We start from the raw sequence: 20,161 nt of genomic DNA, 5'->3' as shown, positions 1-20,161 counted from the left end.
TCATTATGTAAATATATATATGGGTGTATGTGTTTTCATCCTTGATGTTCTCAAAGTGCTGGATGGTGATTTTTTTGATCACTTTCCTTGGTAAACTCTGTTTTCCATTCTCCATGGCAGTTATCCCAACCTGGTTTTCTGATTCTCAGTCCCTTAAATCTACTTCTGGCTATTATATGATCTTCCCTCCAAGTTCATACTTGATGGAATTTATTTTCTCCTTGAACTTTTCTGAGCTTACCTGTTACTTCCTCCTAGCTTATCTGTATCTTATCTCTTCTTCATCTTCTGCTCTCACTAGAGAGAATAGATCTCTCATCTTTTCCAAATCTGACCCTTTCACCAAGCTCATAATTCAGTTTTATCCCACTTCTTCCTAAACTTAAACCCATCAATTACCACTTCCCTTATATTTTTGCCTCACAACATCTTTAAAGGTAAGTCCATGCTTGCTTTTAGAAGTCAGTATTATAGGTTTGATCTTCTGAGCAGTGCAATATGACTTTTTTTTCCAAGAGCTCTAATAAAATGGATGTTTCAAGAGAGAGAAGAACTTTCAAATGATCAAATTCTCTTCTTAGATCACAATTCTCTTCTCAATCTTTAGCTTTCTAGACAACTCTACCTTGTGTTCATTTCTATTGTACAACTCCCTTGACCTTACTAGACATTGCTTTGCTTTTATTTCTACTGCTACCTGAAAGGCACTCCATTTTTTTTTCTCTTTATTTTCCCCCAGATTCTGTTCTCAATACTCTTTTCTTCTTGCTTCACACACTGTTTACTATCCCTGCATCACAGAGTATCTGTATAATGAAGACATTTAATTTCTCTCTCGATGCAGATTTTCCATTTTATATTTTGTCAGAAGAATATTTATTCGTTTCCACCTCCAAGTATAGACTTTTTTCTGAGTCTCCGTGCACTAGTTATTCAGCCAAACTGTACACTCTGGAAACTTCTTTGACTTTCCCCCTTTCTTTCCAGCATGTAATAGGTTATCAGTTCCTGTATATTTGACATCTGAAATAGTTTCCTTCAGTGAGTGCCCTGTTCCCCTGCTGTAGTTAAAGCTGTCTCACCTCACTGGGTCACTGAATCGGCGTGTCCCCTTGCTTGTCTGCTGGCCCCTAGTCTCTCCTTACGAGTTTCTCTCCACCATTGTCATCTTACAAAACCACAGAACTGGCCATGTCACCATCCTTCTGCAATATGTAAGAGGACCTCAAAAGCAGAGAGAAAAATTCAACAGACATTCCTATACTTACCACCCAGGTTTGACAAATACTAACTTTTATTTTTCTTTGCAAATTTGCTTCAAATCTTTTGGTCAAGTAAATCAAATATGTCCATGTCTACCATCCATCCTTACTCAAGTCAGTGTGCATTCTTCTTGCCCATATGTGCTAATTATTCTTAGGATTTATATTATAGGCATGCCTGCAGATATTAGAGTTTTGTTTCCAGACCACTGCAGTAAGGTGGATATCACAATAAAGTGGGTCCCACAGGTGTTTTGGTTTCCTCAGGGACGGAGTCTATGTGTGTGTGTATGTATAGCTGATTCTTGCTGTTGCACAGCACAAAGTAACACAACTGCTAAGTCACTTCAGTGAAGTGAAGCCACACTCAATTTCTTATTCTTGCTGTCATACATATTACAGACGTGAGGTTTTAGTGGGTATCTATGTTTTACCAAGAGCCTGTGTTTTACAAGTGCTGCTAAATCGCTTCAGTCGTGTCCGACTCTGTGCGACCCCATAGACGGCAGCCCACCAGGCTCCCCCGTCCCTGGGATTCTCCAGGCGAGAACACTGGAGTGGGTTGCCATTGCCTTCTCCAATGCATAAAAGTGAAAAGTGAAAGTGAAGTTGCTCTGTCGTGTCCGACCCTCAGCGACCCCATGGACTGCAGCCTTCCAGGCTCCTCCATCCATGGGATTTTCCAGGCAAGGGTACTGGAGTGGGGTGCCATTGCCTTCTCCAGAAACACAACACTGGATAGCAATTATACTCCAATTAAAAAAAAGGCTTATTTATTCTTTTTAAATCTGGAAGCAGTTTAAAGCGTGTGTGTCTGTGTGTGTGGTGTGTGGTGTTTACAGTCTCCATCTGATTTGTTCCCGTTATCGCCTTGCCCCCTTTCCTCTGCACCGTCTTCCCATCCATTTTGGCTTCCCTTAGACTGAATCTTTTCTCAGTATGTGACAGCTGATCAGTTCCTCTGAGCTCAACTTTGTCTATATTTCTATTTTAAGTATTTTTTCACTTCATTTACTTTTAGATAATTATAAGCATATTTTTGCTGTTCTCTTTTATTCAAAGTTTAAGAAAGCTTATTTTTTAGTCAAGTGATTAAAATACTTTATCTTCTTATTGTTTGCTTATACTTCTTTAGATTATGTTTGAATATGTGGTCTGTAATTTATGTGGTCTTATATTTGGAATTCATTAATTTTTTTCTATGTGGTCAAATACACATTCTATTATGACAAATGTTTCATTCAAATGAAACAACAAGATGCAGTATTCTCAGTAGGATATCAAGTTTTTCACTGAGAAATAATAATTCATGATCTATGGTTATAAATATATTATTTTTATGTTTTAAAAGCTACCTATTAGACATTATACAGATTATTATATTTTATATTGTTTTTATATCAAGAAAGATAATATATAAAACTATATTTCTATATATAAATTATTTTATTTAAAATAGTTTACTATATAAATATAAAATGGTATAGCAGAATATTATGCTGGAAAAAAGATGGCTTGAGAATCCAAAAACAGATTGTATTGAATTTATCCCATGCAAGTTGGATAAAATTGACTCATTATTTAAGTTCTTTAGTATTTTGTGTTTTTATGAAATGAGGAAATTGAATTTGATCATCACCAAGGTATTTTCCAATTGTATCAAATGCTATGATAATCCCTTTCCTGAACATGTATATGTTGTTTTCACTTTGAAGTCAGGTTTTCATTTTTTAATCATTGCAGTTATAATTTTAAGTGAAAATATTAATGAAAATAAATGTGCCACAATTAAATCATAATTACTCAAGTAAAAGAAAAATTACTAGGCATGCAATGACTATTCCTGCTCTGGAATGCTACGCTTTAGTGAAGCTCCCCCATGACATCTGCTTCTCAGGGAGGATTGTTCATCAGTTTCGATTGTTTAAAACACATGCTGATGTTTGTTTAATGTGAGCATCAGTTAACGTATTTTAAGGGACCAAGTTAGACTGTTGCTTGAAAAACAAAATTGAAAAAAACTCCACCACGGTCTCTCTCGTTAGCATTCTTGTAAGCCTGAAAGTGAACGTTGCTCAGTCGTGCCCGACTCTGTGACCCAGGCCAGAATACTGGAGAACATAGAATTCTCTAGGCCAGAACACTGGAGTGGGTAGCCTTTCCCTTCTCCAGGGGCCTTCTCAACCCAGGGATTGAACCCAGGTCTCCGGCATTGCAGGCGAATCCTTTACTGTCTTAGCCACCAGGGAAGCCCAAGAATGCTGAAGTGGGTAGCCTATCCCTTCTCCACCAGATCTTCCTGACCCAGGAATCGAACTGGAGTCTCCTGTATTGCAGGCACATTCTTTACCAACAGCTATCAGGGAAGCCCTCCTTCAAACCTGGTGGTATATAATTCCTAAAAATATTTTGTTAAAAGAATTTCTAAAATTATAATATTCCTACTTTTTCCACATTGCAACTTTTCCCACATGTTTCCCAGTCCCTAGACAAGTGGCATCTGGAGAGGGCTGCAGCATGGTTCTGGGCATTGCCTGTGGGCAAGTCCGCGGTGTCTGCTGTCTGCTCGAAAGCGTGTACTCTAAGCAGACAGTTGGTGCCCTAGCAGTTCTGTTCAGTGTCTTGGTGTTGCCTCCTGGCGTCCTCTTGAGAAGGCACTGTGTGTCCTCCATCGTGAATGTCTGTGTAAACCTGTTTCCCAGTTCACAGGTAAGAGTTCAAGAGCTTAACTGAGTTTAAAATACTGAGTCCATGAGGTCTGACTTGAAGTGAAGGGACTCGACTGAAGGGTTCTGCTGTACTATGTTTGATTGTTTTTACTCCATTTAAACCTTGTTAACTCAGTCTCCACTAATTTATCTTTGGAACTTAGGAGGAAAAGTATTGAATCTTTATAAAGGAATACTAGTGATATTTATTTAATATATTTATTTAATTAATACACTTGATATATTTATTATATTAACATTAGTTAATATTAAACAATATTAAATATAATATTGAATATAACATTATAATTAGTATAACAATATTAAATATTGTATTGAATATAATAACAATATAAAATATATTATAATAATATTTAATATAATATTGAGAAGCATAGTTTTTTAAGGCCCTTATTTTGATATGTTCAAATTCTTATACAGATAATACGTTAATTGCATATTGTTTTGTTAATTAAGAAAAAGATAAGACTTTAATGGCAAATCTACCAATTAGCATACCATATTTAATATTTTCTCTTTGAAAGCATTTCATTTTTTTGAAGAAAACCAACTCTGGACAGATTCAGTAATTCTTCCTTTATAATTCAGATTGCTAAGCTTTTTCAATATGTGAAAATCTGTTAAGGATTGTCATTTCTCACACCTTTTTGAGAGAGAGTGTAGACACACCTGGTACTCAGAAGTGTGTAGGGATGACTGTTCGCTCTGACAGGGAGGCGATATGTATCTGAAGTGAAGAGAGGCTGGACGGGAATGAGACACTGCCCATCTCTGCCAGAACTAGAAATGTGGCTCATTGGATAGACTGTAGAACTGCCATGACTAAGGCTCAGCCCTAGATAACATCTTTAACTAGGAAAGAAAATAAGTCATCTGTTTATTAATTCAGATACTGTCTATAGATGTATTGTCAAGGGCAGTCTTTTTTTGGTAAGATTTTATTTTGGTTAAAACCTTTTGCAAAAAATGATATATTTGACACCTCATACATTTTATCAGAGACCTGTCATAAGCAATCTGGAATTAAGATAAAGAATGTCTCCTTAAGCAAACAAATAATCTTCTTTGAAGTTGCCAACTGTTCTCTTTGGCTAGAGAGACATTAGAACTTTGTCACTTTTAGAATATGTCACACAGCCATGGCTGACTTTTAACACCTCAGCTAACTCTAAGAATTGGAGAAGAGGTTAAACAATTTTCCGAAGGTCTTTCAATCTTGACAGCAGAGTCTGGGTCTTTTGAATTCCCCCAGTCTCCACATTTTTCGGTAATCACTAACATGTATTGTGTCAATAAACATCTATAAACATGTAGTGGGTGCCTACAATTTGCCAGCCGGTATTCTGGGAGCTGGCACACAGATATGAGTATCACAAAGTGTGGTTGACAGGTGAGAGAAAGAAACAAATTTGCAGAGATGTGATAAACGCTGTGACAAAGACAAGCACAGGGTGAAGAGAGTGCTCGAAGGAGGAACAGCTGATCCAGAACCTAACCTAGACTAGGATAGGGAGACTTCCCAGGGCAGGGAGTGGCCTCACGTAAGTCATGGGGTTGCAAAGAGTGGGAAAGACTCTTCATGACCCCATGGACTGTAACCTGCCAGGCTCCTCTGTCCATGGAATTTTCCAGGCGAGAATACTGGAGTGGGTTGCCTACTCCAGGGGATCCTCCAGACCCTGTCATCGAAACCCTGTCCCCTGCATTGGAAAGCAATCCCTTACCACTTGGCCACCTGGGAAGCCCGTTTTTAAATTGGACGCGTTCAAATCAAATTTCTCGTTTGTAGGTATATATTTTATACACTCTTAAAATGATTACATGATTATTTTAAAAATAATTGAGTAAACAAATGAATGATCACAGTTGTTTTTTCTGTCGTACCTAGACAACAATCATTTTATGTAGCACCACGTCTGCACATGAAGGAGGGTGATCAGTCATACAATAGCAGTTAAAGGCTAATGTTCTAAACAGTAACCCAGCCTTTGTAAACGTCAGTTTTATTTTACAAAATCATATGATTTATTTATTGCTTTCATATTACGTATCATTTGTTCTGATGCTTCTGTGGGTACGTGTTAGGCTTCTTGGTATTTATTTCCAGGATTCAGTCATTTTAATGCAGTAGTTTGTGACCTGTTCTGGAAAGATTTCTGCTGGAAGAGATGGGTACACTAACTGGACACCACATGTTGGCTGTCACCTGCCTCAGTAAGGACAAGGGAAAGTTTTCATCTTCAGGGAGCTTATAATTTATCGGATGGGCATGCGGATAAGGTGTGCACACAAAAGGCTGTACACAGTAGAAGAAAACGCCAGGTAGAGTTGAATAAATATTGGTAAGCACAAATCCCATGATATAAGGACTCAAAGGAGGAAGTGATCATGTGAATCAAAGGAGCAAGCTGGTGTGAGGGATCTTATTAATATCAATAGAAAAGTGTGGGCACATTCTTTTTCTGGTTTCCTTGACAATAATGGAGTATAAGAAATATTTGGATATATTTTTCAAATTGTCACCTATAAGAAATGGAAGCACTCAAATTCAATTAGCTAAGAGAAGACTAAGATTGCAAAGCTTTATTTAATGCATATCTGAGACATTTATGGCTTCTCTCTGCTTTATAAAATAAGCTTCTCTACAAAATAATTCTAAGTGTTTTGTATTAATGAAAGTGCAGTACAAAGGCATTTGAGCTTAACAGTGCAAAGCCACAGTTCTTTTGTAAAAACGGTACAGCCAATTTGCTCATATGAAAGGGAGTGGGCATTTATTTCTGGGTGTGTGCTTTGACAATGGAGAGTTTGGAAGATTATGTTTTCTAGATTTATGACACCCGAAACTTTGTGTCATCTAGCTTTTTACCTATTTTGGTCAGTGTAGTTAGGTTTTTGAATTCACTTGTCTCCTTGAGTACATGCCAAGTTTAAACTCATTGACTGTTTATTGAGCATCTGCTGTGTATAACCAGAGGAAGAAATGGCAAGAAATGGCAAGCCCCCCAGGATTCTTGCCTGGGAATCCCATGGGCAGAGGACCTTGGCGGGCCACAGTCCGTAGCGTTGCAGAGGGTTGGACACGACTGAGCAGCTAAGCAGTCTTAGCTTTATATATAAAGCAGTAACGGTATTACAGTATGTACTGTAGTCAGATTACATGAGGTGTGAAGGGAGATACGCTACAGCATATAAGTGTGATCTCCATTTGCTAAAGAGCCGATACACTGACTGAGATAAAGGGAAATATGAGGATGATTTCAAACTTGTATATAAAGTCAGCCGTTATCACATCAATGAAATCAATTTGTTACCTGTGAAATAGGAATATGTGTATTTATACATATAGGATATTTCCTATTGGATTCTGTCTACAGAAGGTATAGAAACATGTCAAAGTCCTCATTATCAGATAATATTACATAAACCAAGACAACAGCAGTTAGAAATTCAAATATAGTTATCCTAAAAATACAGCTTTGAAGGAATAAACAACATGAAAATGAGGTTAATATTCTCAAATCTTTCATTTACAGAGTTATAACCACAGTGTATCAATCACTTTCATAGTGCTGCTAGGTACTTATAATAATTTTGATCTTCATGGCAATCCTGTCCAATAGATATTATTTCTGTTTTACCAAAGAGCAAACTGAGGCTGAAATGGTTGAGCCAGAAGTTGATCCCATGTGTACCTGATTCTTTCCCATTTTGTGTGTGTGTGTGTGTGTGTGTCTGTGTGTCTGTGTGTGTGTTTGGAGAGAGAGAGATGTTTGTTTTGTAAGAGATATTCATTATCTTCTTAGGAGTAAACTCTTCTAAATGAATTTAACTCCATGTATTTGGTATTTTGGAAAAGTAGGACTTTTTTCCATGTAAGAAGGAAACCAAGTTTTATTTCAACCCTGACAGCGATAATGACTTAGCTGTATATCCAGCTGTTTGAGTGGGCCTATTATTGTCACAAAATACATGCTCCTCTTACGTAAAATCCATTACAAAGAATGTAGAAGTTACTCATGCAAGCAAGTATAAATTTACTTTTCCACCAGCAAAAATCTCTTCAATTTATCATTTTAATCTATACTGTTGAGACCTGATATTAGCAGTCATTTACAAAGCTTCAGAAATTTAGTGAATATTCAATTAATAGTAATAATGTTATATCTGTGCCAGATGGAACAAAATAGAGGGATCAAAAACATCAGTTCAGTTCAGTCGCTCAGTTGTGTCCGACTCTTTGCGACCCCATGGACCGCAGCACGCCAGGCCTTCCTGTCCATCACCAACTCCCGGAGTTTACCCAAACTCATGTCCATCAAGTCGATGATGCCATCCAACCATCTCATCCTCTGTCGTCCCCTTCTCCTCATGCCTTCAGTCTTTCCCAGCATCAGGGTCTTTTCCAATGAGTCCGCTCTTTGCATCAGGTGGCCAAAGTATTGGAGTTTCAGCCGCAGCATCAGTCCTTCCAATGAACACCCAGGACTGATCTCCTTTAGGATGGACTGGTTGGATCTCCTTGAAGTCCAAGGGACTCTCAAGAGTCTTCTCCAGCACACTGTATAAAAGCATCAATTCTTTGGCGTTCAGCTTTCTTTATGATCCAACTCTCACATCCATACATGACTACTGGAAAAGCCATAGCCTTGACTAGATGGACATTTGTTGGAAGTTGTAATGTAGCGGGAAAACTGATTCCCTGACCTCTTGGCTTTTGGTTCCTAACCAGTTACCCCATACTTCACAGGCTCAGTGTGCAACCTTGGACAAACACTTAACCTCATTTTAAAATGTATAATATTGAAATTAAAAAAATGGAAAGGTGCCTCAGATCAGAAATCCTGAGATTCTTTAAAAGGCTTAAGTTCTAGTTCACTGAAGGAAAATGAATTTTATATAGTTAGATATTTTTGAAACAAGATGTGGTATAAGTAGTTTAAATAAGTAAGAAGTATGGCTTTTACATTTGTCTATCTCAAAGAATTGCTCTTTGAATAATTTTCCCATTGTTAAAAGCTGAAAAACAGATTATTTCATTTGGCTTCCAGTTAACCATAGTATCCCATACACGAGAACAGCTTCATTATGTAATGCTTTACAATGAACTGTCTTTTAATGTGGATGCTAAACTCCTCCATTGAAGTTATATTTTCATTCAATGACATTCTAATGTCTTAATGTAATCAGTGGTTTCTTCTTCCATACTGTTCTTTCTGATTTGCCATCATTTGCTTGAAACGAAGGTTAAATGCTTGCCTATGTTAGCTGCTCTGTTCTTCTCTCATAAAAGCAGGACGTAAGCGCTTGCATTTTCAGTGGAGCAGAGCTCTGTTATCCAGTCCCTGACTGGGCACCAGCAAGAGGTGGTTCTACAGCAATTGAATAATGAGAGACTGCCTCTGCAGTATAATTGGGATTTTTTTTTTTTTTATTTGTAGTATTTTGTATTTTTCGCAAGATATTGTCTAAATTCTCTTTGACCCTTTAGTTATTAAGGAATATGTTAATTTCCACATATTTCTAAATTTTTCAGGTTTTTCTCTTATTGATATCTAGTTCTAGATCAGTGTAGTTGAAAAGCTCTGAGATATGATTTGACTCTTAAATGTGTGAAGGTTGGTTTTGTGGCCCAGGAATGGCATAATGACATATCCTTAAGATTATTGTTATTATTTTAAGAATTGAGAAGCAAGACTGTCATTTGGTGTTAAAATAGTCATTATTTTATAAAACAGGTTTGGTAGCACATTCGGGGTTGGTTGGTTGATTTTACTTTGTTTTGTTTGTTTGCTTTTATTTTTTATGTACTTAAAAAAATTGGTGACCCCATGTTGAATTTTGTTTTCATTTTCTGCTCCAAGAAATTCCAAAGTTTGGGAACCAGCGACCCTGAGAGTGTAAAGTCAGTGACACGTAAAGGACATCTGTGTGTGGATTTATATGGTTTTCTGTTCGTGCGTTTTTCCAGTTTTGTTTGTGCTCATTTCTCTGATAAAGAAAGTGAATTAGTGAGAAAGCGTGGAAGGGGCAGAGAAAGAGTGAGGGGGTGTACAAAGAGCCGCTGCCCCGGGACGCCGGCTGCTGCCCGTGGAGGCGTCCTGGGCCAGACTCACCCCTGCTGCTTGGCACTGCAGTCTTTTTCCTACAACAACAAAACAGAAATTAGTGTTTGCTTTTTCTAAGGAAAAAGAGAAACATCAGAAACACTTAACCTTTCTGTAAGAACAAAAGGAAACACCGCTTTTTTCCCTTCTTTTTTATTTTCAGAAAAAGTCTTGTCAGCCTGTATTAGAAAATGGAAATGTGACTAAAGCTCTCTGGCAAAGACAACTAATAACCATTCTACAATGAATCATCCTTTTGTGAAACAAAGTCCATCTCCTGGAATAAAGCTTTTAAGCTGGTGGCCAAGGGATTAGCTTTCATGTGTTATTAGATGTTTAAAAATTGGGTGATTGTCGAAGGCTGAGTTGGGGGCATTACCAGAGTCTATGCCGTTCATTGGCTATAACCATTTCTTCCCCTTCCCAGGCCCCAAAGTTGATGTCATTTTTTCTAAATGTTCTTGGGGGTCATTATACAGTTTCTTCTTGAAGTATATTTTGAAATAGGTGATGATGAAGTTTCATGAAGTGTGTTACTAGTGTGTGTTACATGTAATTAGGTTCCTAAAATAGTCTTTCTTGTTGGTAAAAGTGTAAAGAATAACAACCACTTGGAAAGGGATTTTAATAATTACAATAAAAATTTTAAAAGCATGTATTGGCTGACTCTGATATTCTGGCTTATTTAAATTTTCCAATATTCTTCTAATATTAAGTATATCTTCATTAAAGGATTATTTTTAACCGTGAAAACCTGAGGCAATTGAAATGTCCCCTAAAGGAAGAATGTTTACATAAATTATGATGCATCCCTAGTGTGGTATACCATGACACCAAAAGAAGGGATAGAACAGAACTATAGTTACTTTAATGGAAGGAGTGTTGTGATATTTTATTGAGCACGAAATATAAATATAGAGCACTTAGTATGATTTTGTGTTGTTTAAAAAAATATATAGGTTGATACGTGTGCTTAGTCCTTCAGTCGTGTCTGACTCTTTACGACCCCGTGGACTGATTTGTGTGTGTATATGCATGTGTGCACACATATAAGTATACACGTATATGATATGTATGCATGCATATTAATGCAGCATAAAAAGGTTGCAGAAGATGCACACCAATTGCTAACCGTGGTGACCCCTGGAGAGCAGAACTGGGAGGTATTGACAGAGAGGGGAGGCACTTCCATTTAAAAAATTTGTGCAGTTAAAAAAATAAAAAGCAATTAATTTATAATTTAAGAAAAATATGAGAGAGAATAAAGGCTGAATAAACCTCATTCTAATGTCAGCTATTAATTTGTTGGAGACGTGTGTCAGTTCAGCTTAGCTGCTGATAATGATCTGAAGTAAGACATGCTCTGCATATGCAATAAAAAACTGGTTCTTTTGGCTCCTCCAGCAAGCCCTAGTAGGGAGATTCCCTTCTTCTCAGCCAGGAACTGTGGTTCCCTCAGATATCAGTCACCTCATGATTGCTCACATCTAATGAAGAGCAAACTGAGGTGAGTAAATGAGGTTGAACAGGTTACTTCAACAGGTAGTCAACCCAAACTAATGCGAGTGGTTGTTGGGTCTGAAGACAAGCGCAGGGGATGCCAGTACAGAGCAGCTGCTTCCTTGGCGAGTTGAACAGCGAGCGGCGTCTCTGTGCCCTGCTGCTGACTCACATTTAGTCACCAACTCCGGAGACAAAGATGAATGCCAGGTGGGAGTTAAGAGCTAATTTACTATTTTGAGAAAAGCCAATCACATTTATTTTGATTTCCTACTCTAACATTAAGTCTACTTCTGACCTCAAAGGAAATAATTGCCTATTTTATAAAGTCATTAGTTTTACTGAACAGCATTAAAAAAAAAATAAAAAAGCAATCTCTCTCATACTACTCTGGTGTTTTTAAAAATAATTAAAGAAAGTCACAGTGCCAAGATATTTTAAAAATATACTCTACAAACACAAACCTCTAGATGAGGTTTAATGCTGAAAACAAAAATTAGACCTACCTTTCCTTTAAGGACTACTTAGTTCACTTTAGGCTTTCAATTATTCCTGAATATCCAGTTTTGAAAGAAGAAAGCAATGCTAAGGCGATGCCACCCCATTCCAGTACTCTTGCCTGGAAAATCCCATGGACGGAGGAGCCTGGTGGGCTGCAATCCATGGGGTCTCGAAGAGTCGGACACGACTGAGTGACTTCCCTTTCACTTTTCACTTCATGCATTGGAGAAGGAAATGGCAACCCACTCCAGTGTTCTTGCCTGGAGAATCCCAGGGGCGGAGGAGCCTGGTGGGCTGCCGTCTATGGGGTCACACAGAGTTGGACACGACTGAAGCGACTTAGCAGCAGCAGCATAACTAATTTAATTAAAAAATAAATGTATGCTCTGAAAACCTAACTTTTGCAAACCCTCTGAAATTGTACGAAACATATTATCTCTTTTGTACAATTTAAGTTAACGTTAACAATTAGTAACGAGGTTTTTCTTTTAAGTTTTTTTTTTTTCCTGATTGTGAAAGGCATATATGCCAGAATGTAGAAAAAATTAGTACACTTAACTACATAAAATTAAGAATTCCTCTAAGAAAAATACTGTAAGCAATGTAAAAGTGATGAGCTGGTCTAATAAAAGAATTTTAAACGTTTTTCTTAAACATTTAATATATATGACAAAAGGGCTAATTTCTTTTAATATGCAAGCAGTTCTCACAAATTAATGAGAAAAATATGCCAAATAGTCAAATAGCAGACTGTGAACAGATAGTGACAACAAGAGAAATGAAAACTACCAGTAATCATAAGAATGACGCCTAGTCTCAATGAGAATTGAAAAACTGAAATTAAAAGTAAATATCAGTAGACACTTTCAGAAGTGTTTTAAAAAGTTTTATTGCGTCCACAATTTTTATGCCATAAAATTCACCTATTAAAAAAGTCAGTAGTGAGGCAGCCACCAACAGAATTCAGTTTTCAAACATTTCTGTCAGGCCCAGAGGTTCTTTTTCTGGGTATTTTACGTATATATGGAATTATAAAGCCTGTGTCTTCTGGATCTGGCTTCTTTCAGTTAGTGGCTTTTTTCCATTAGCGTAATGTTTTCAAGGTTCCTTCACATTTTATCACGTGTCAGTAGTAAATTTACTTTTATTTCTAAATAGTATCACATTGTGTAGACATACCTTGTTCTGTTTATCCATTCACCAATTGGTGGATATTTGGATTGTTCTGAATTTTTGGCTCTTATGAACAGTGTTACTGAATCTTATGATAAGTTTATATTTTACTTTTTTTGAAGTATAGATGATGTACAGTATTATATAATTATAGGCATACAGTATAGTTTTATAATTTTAAAAAATTGTATTACATTTATAGCTATTATGAAATACTGGCAAAATCAAATCTAAGTGTAGAGTACCATGAAATGTCACACCCCTAAAGAGTTTTCTTTTATAATTTTCAACCTGGAATAAATGATTTAATGACTTCAGTTTGAGGATTTTTTGTACTAGTGAATCCATATACTCCAGGAAATAATAGGAACAACAGCCTTTTGGCCCATAGAAACGACACACACAAAAAGAGTACATTTGGTTTTTTGACAGAAAAAACCATAACCTGATTGATATGTATTTCACGTTTTTTGACTTTTAACATAATGTGCTGGTCATTAGCTTATCATGCCCTCATTTGAAAAAAAACAAAAAAAACCATTTTAGTTGATTAAATCTATAATGAGTTTAGAAAATAATAAATGAGTGGAGCTGCTCTCTTCATATGATGAAAAGTTTGGGGGCATTAAGTGGTCCCCAGTATCACATAATGCCCCCAGTGAGATGCCAAATGCCATGCTCGTTAATTTGAGTATGACGCACACACTCTTCAGAGGCAGAGTCAGTTTACCCTTGAATTTCTATTCAAAGGAAAAATTATAGGTTAAAAAAAAAAAAGGTAAAATCTGTGTTTTCACCAACAGTGGATAATAACATTTACAGATTTTGCAGAGGTATAAGTTTAGCTCTCCTTGGGCATCAGAACAATGTGGTTACAAATATAGCTAGGACATCTGCAGACAGGAATTTGTGGTCTCATTATAGTTTGGAAACCCATTTGCTATTATAAATCTGAAGCTGGCTAGATCAATAGAGAATCAACTATTTTTGCAAGTTTCATTTTACCAGATAGCTGTCTGCTTAATCCTTTCAGTTGGAACTTTATGTTTTAATTCTGGCAGGCTGAAAATCAGTTTAAATGTGCCGTATCCTTGCAAATTATCTTATGCAGCGTGTCCTAGATGCAACTTAGTCTTTTCTTGGTGACTGGGTGTCATCATTATTTATTTGTTTTGATTATGCTGCTGCTGCTAAGTCGCTTCAGTCGTGTCCGACTCCTAGCAACCCCATGGACTGCAGCCCACCAGGCTCCTCTGTTCATGGGATTCTCCAGGCAAGAGTACTGGAGTGGGGTGCCATTGCTGTTTTGATTATGGTGATTAGTTAAAATCAGGGAAGCTCTTGCATCGAGGATGGACGGTGGGCTGAAATACGTTCTTAGCCATTTGTCCCCTCACCCTCGCTTCCTGCCAGCTCAGGCCATGGTCTTCAGGGACTGCTGTTGCGATTCGGTGTGTGCCTGGTCAGGTATCAGTCATTGTTCGGTGGCTCCTTTTCAGTGAGTCTGTGATTCCATAGCATGAAGAGTCATTTCCTCAAACATTTCTTTTTTTTTTCTGCTTCAAAAGCAGTTTTAACATCCATATTTCTTCCTTCAGGGTTGCCATCATCTTTTTCTCTCCTTTTATTCTGGTCGTCAGTAACGGCCCGTATCATTCAAATACTTGTTTCCTGGTTTCGTCATTGATATTTCCTGGTATCGGTGCTGGTTACCACGGACATCTCTTTGTTTGCTAGTTCTGGCTCTCCTGTCTTCCCAGAAGCCTCACGTTTGTTTCCTAGGTTGTGCAGGAGAACTCGCTCTGCACCCCTGCAAGCTTGGAGCCAGGGTACTTTGTGAAGGTTTTATTCTAGTCTTCTAGACTATATAAGACTTCTGTGGCATTGATATTCTTCTTAGTGTTTGACTTCAAGCAGAATGCTCAGCACTAGCAACGCTGGAAATCACGCTTTTGACATCTTTGTCAGTTGCTTTCAATGTGAGTAATTTTACTCATTATTTAGAGAAACTTGATCCATAGATTTAGTAGAGGAGGTGATGCTCAAGAGCAGAAAAATAATATCTAATTGAAAATCAGTATTAAATCCTCTTTCTTAGAGTAAGCTCTACAGTTGTTGGAAAACTAAACAGATAGTTGTCCAAGCTTTTTATACGAGACATTGTGGTAAGTTTTATGGGAAGAGAATCTAAAAATGAATAGCATATTCACCCTCTAGGATGAGGGAGGAATTTTCACTGTATTGAAAGTACAGCTTCCTAAGCTAGGAACCCTGAAATGAGGCTAGTGGGGTACAGTAAAGGTGTTAGGGTTACCAAACAGAGGAGCATGTGGGGGGGCTTATAAAGGGGTATAGTTTGGAAAGAGCTCCTCAAAGATAAACTTCTTCATGGTTAATGAAACATGGTGGGAAGATTATTCCAGAGAAAATGCAGGGTTAGAAGAAAATATTAGTTACGGCAGGAGAATATAAAGCTTAATCTGGAAACAAACTCGTGGCTGGTGTTGAGAGAGTCAGAGGGATAGGATGAGAAGAATGGACATAGAAAGGGAAAAGTCTAGTGGGAGATGGGTTGAAAACGCATAGTGAAGGGCTTTAAATACCTAATGAAGGACTCTGAATATCATTCTCAACCTAAGAGTTTTTAAAAAGAGAAGTGGCATAATAAGATCTATCTGGCAATTGCTTTTTCTCTAGTAAGCCAGTGGTTCCAGAAACATTCTATTTATATTAGTGAAGGATTATAGATACAAAATGCCTGTGCAGAGGCAAGCATTTGTTTGTATATCACATGCTTGAAAGGCATAGGAGGCGACACTCACCAGAGACTATGTGATTGCCTACAGTGTCACCATGAGCAAGAAGAGCCATCTGCCCTGCTTTGTTTGGAGCCCAAAGGACCCACCTTAATTTATTGGTACCTTCTAGTATAGATGTGGCTAGGACCTGAGATACCTTAGGTCAGCCTTGTGAAAATATTCAGGAGTAAAATTGTGCCCTTAAATGAGTTTCCAAGATACAGACATCAGATCTTCTCTGGCGTATATTCTGGCTTTACTTTAATTTTCTTAATCCCCTTAGAGAGTCAGGTGCATTTGCTCAGTAACTTACCTTTTCACTGAGCATTTGACTGGAGGGAGAGTAACCACTATCTTTCATTCAGGGCTGTTGAAATTTCCATCCCAGGTTAGATTCCAGGGTAGGTGAGAGAAACAGTCTCGGGATCAGACACGACTTAATCCTCCACTTCTCTGTGTTTATTTCTGTATAATCTTGGGCCAATTAGGGAGCCTCTCTACTTTCTTTCTGCTTATACACATAAGCAGGATGACAGTGCCGTGTTTGCAAGCTTCTGTTGGGTAACAATGCAAAAGCAAGGGACTTAGGACCCACCTGTGAATGGCAGAAGTGGAGCTGTGATTATCCTCATCCTTGTTATTCCCATGGCTGGGATCACCATGTTTGCTAACTTTCCCTTGCATAGCGGGTTGACTGGTGAGGACGTTAAATAGCTGCCTCTCCCTAGGCTGGACATCACTCTGACTCATCAGGTTGGCCTGGGCTTGCCGTTCCCAGATTCTGCCCTGCTTTTCTGTCTTGCAGTTTGCAAGCCTGTAGTTTGTTTCACGCATTTGTTTTGCTTGAGGAAGATAACCTATTTGTAATGTGCATAATAAGACTTGCTAAACTTTTTCTTTTGTTTATATAATTTATGAGCCTACAATATTCTTGTTTGCCAGTTTAGAGAAATCTCAGGGCTAAAATCAGAGAAGGCAATGGCACCCCACCCACTCCAGTACTTTTGCTTGGAAAATCCCATGGATGGAGGAGCCTGGTAGGCTGCAGTCCATGGGGTCGCTAGAGTCAGACACGACTGAGCGACTTCATTTCACTTTTCACTTTCATGCATTGGAGAAGGAAATGGCAACCCACTCCAGTGTTCTTGCCTGGAGAATCCCAGGGACGGGGAAGCCTGGTGGCCTGCCGTCTATGGGGTCGCACAGAGTTGGACACGACTGAAGCGACTTAGCAGCAGCAGCATGGCTAAAATCCTAGAGGTTTATAGCTGTGAATCGTGCCCTTAAAATGTGTGACGTTTTTAGCTTTCAGAGACCTCAGGCAGGCAGCCCTGTGCCTGCTCATTCCACATAGCTATACAAACACATGGAGAAGGAAATGGCAACCCACTCCAGTATTCTTGCCTAGAGAATCCTGTGGACAGAGGAGCCTGGTGTGCTGCTGTCCATGGGGTCGCACAGAGTCAGACACGACTGAGGTGACTTAGCATGCATGCATGCATTGGAGAAGGAAATGGCAACCCACTCCAGTGTTCTTGCCTGGAGAATCCCAGGGACAGAGGAGCCTGGTGGGCTGCCATCTATGGGGTCACACAGAGTCGGGCATGACTGAAGTGACTTATCCTGTATTCATGCATACAGAACACACACACACACACACACACACGTGCATGCACACAGTTCTTACCTCTTTTTTCTCTGTCATTTCTTGGCTTCTCCACAAACAGCATGTCTCCTGCTTAATTGCTCCTGTTTTTTATTCTGATCATCTGTCTCCATATCTCTCTTTATTCCCTCTTCTGTTATTCTCCCCTTCTTCTCAACCTCCTAATTACTCGTCTAGACATTGAAGTTAGAATTCTGCTCTGCTTCAGTTGGCTTTTGACTCTTTACTTTAGGTTCCATAACCCTAGGCACCCTTGCAACCAGGGAGCCCTCAGTTTGTACTGAGTGAATGGGAGCCTTAGCCACGTAGACTGAGAATATTTGGTTTTGAGTTTTCAGACAGTTATTTTTTACTTTTTAATGGTGGTAATTTTTAATTTAATCCTGCTCTTGAAGTGAAGTGAAAGTTGTTCAGTCTTGTCCATCTGTTTGTGACCCCACGGTCTAGCCTTCCAGGCTCCTCTGTCCATTCAGTTCTTCAGGTAAGAATACTGGAGTGGGTAGATGTTCCCTTCTCCAGGGGATCTTCCCAACCCAGAAATCTAACCGGGGTCTCCTGATTGCAGGCAGATTCTTTACCAGCTAAGCTACCAGGGAAGAAATACTGTTCTTGGGGAGTCTAACATGAAAACTATTCCTCAGATAATTGTTTTTAATATTGTCAATAAAAAGTAGCAAATACATGTGAAGTCTATAGACATGATTCATTCATTATCTTCAGTTGTTTTTTTTTTTTTTTTTGAGGGAAAATGAAGAATTCTCAGAGGAGTTTTTATAATTAAAAATGCATCTCATTGAAAATTCAGTTTTGACATGCTTTTCTGAATAACGACATCATAGTTCTCAAGCCCCCACCCTTCCCCTTGTTCCTTTTGCTCCCCTGGGCCTGTGGTAGCAGGTCTGCCTGTGCTCTGAAGCGCAGCTCTCGCCCAGGCCAGGGAATATGCTGCCTCTGGTGGCCTTACTCCTCCCTTCATAGCCGATCTCTTGATATTCAGAGTTTCTAGTCAGCTGGTCATCAGATCCTCTCCTCAGAATTGGTGCTTTGAACGCTTCTGTGCAGTCCCTTGGACAGGAGCCCTCCTGGAGCAGGCTTGTTCTCCTTGCCTTCCATGGTCTGACTTCACCCTGGTCTGCTTGTTGTATCATTATCAGTCATCACATCCTCAATCTAACAAATTTTAATCTTGGGAATCTTGTAATGTTGTTTCATGAATACCTTGTTTTAAGTTTGCCCTGAAAAATTTCCTTGAACATAGCTTTTTGTTATTAATATTACCATCAGCATTTAGATTTAGTAGAAAATTTAAAAATAAATAGACTTTATTGCCAACAATTTATACATTGACTTCCTGTGCTTTATTGAAAAGCTTTCAATTTATATTATAGGCTTAGAGATCATGCTTATAACATAAAAGTAAGTAGCCCCCCATATTCATTTTTTTCTACTTACCATTTTTTTAATTGAAATAGGATTTTATGGTTTCTCACTAAAATTCAAATAACCTAAAAAAAAAGCACAGTTGTTTCACAATTTATTCATTCACTGTGTGCAGGAGAAAATTAAATACAGATAGGCTACTCCTCCTGACAGGTGAAAGAAGTTAGGTATATGAAATATCCCAACTGTATTATTGGAAAATGAATAAGATGTATTATGCTCGTTTGTCTCCTCTTTGTCATTCTTAACATTAGGTTTAGATGGATCTTCCACCTACAGTATTACGTTATGTAAATATTTCTGTACTTTGCTCTTTCAAAGATATTAAATTATTTGAATAATGTTTTTGCAGCCACATGAGTGGAGGAGGAGAGGCCTTGCTAGTTCTAGTAAGACGAACAAATCAGCAGTTTATGAGTCCTCCTTCTTACTTTTAAAATATCAGGTTTTAATTAAACTAATTGAAAAGATTGGGACTCTTCTTCTTTATGGAAATGGTTGTTGGCGCTGAAGGGCTGGTGGGAAACCAGCTATTTTCCCCACCCATAATTTTATAACAAAGACTAACCTAAATTGTTGGAGGTCTATAACTGCAACATTTTTAACAGATTAGTTCATACTCAGTTTTACACGTAGAGTCTTGGAAATAGGTAACCTGAGAATGAAACTATACTGTTTCTAAGCTTTCCGTCAGCATATGGCCTGACAGCTTGGCTGTAGAATTGTGCTTTCCAATATGGTAGTCATTAGCCACACATGGCTAATTTGAAATGAATTGTACTGTAATTGAAGACACACACCAGATTTCAAAAACAGTATGAAAAGATAGAATTTATAACATTTTCTTAATACTTACTATATTAACTAACATTTGGACATACATAGAATATTATAATTAATGTTGGCTTTTTATTTTTTTATTATTATTATTTTTTTACTTTACAATATTGCATTGGTTTTGCCATACATCAACATGTATCCGCCA

The 20,161-nt window shown here is 38.1% G+C and overlaps 1 protein-coding gene across 9 annotated transcripts in view; it reads left to right on the top strand.

Annotated features, from left to right (window-relative positions):
* PRKN (parkin RBR E3 ubiquitin protein ligase) overlaps positions 1-20,161 on the top strand; it is a 1,238,243-nt gene that overhangs the window by 193,857 nt on the left and 1,024,225 nt on the right. Inside the window, exon 1 of one of the 9 annotated variants that reach the window (XM_070376996.1) lies at positions 14,969-15,251. The exons of 4 other annotated variants lie outside the window; for them this stretch is intronic. In XM_070376996.1, coding sequence (XP_070233097.1) covers positions 15,191-15,251 — 61 coding nt within the window. In that variant the 5' untranslated portion in view covers positions 14,969-15,190. Of the gene's footprint in view, positions 1-14,968; positions 15,252-20,161 lie in introns of those variants that run through there. 4 more of the 9 variants (XM_070377002.1, XM_070377001.1, XM_070377000.1 and 1 more) reach the window with 4 other exon arrangements.

The sequence above is a fragment of the Bos mutus genome, chromosome 9, assembly GCF_027580195.1.
Source record: "Bos mutus isolate GX-2022 chromosome 9, NWIPB_WYAK_1.1, whole genome shotgun sequence".
In the NCBI taxonomy this organism is placed as follows: Eukaryota; Metazoa; Chordata; class Mammalia; order Artiodactyla; family Bovidae; genus Bos; species Bos mutus.
The sequence above is the reverse complement of the archived record's forward strand: the minus strand, read 5'-3'. Positions and strand labels throughout refer to the sequence as shown.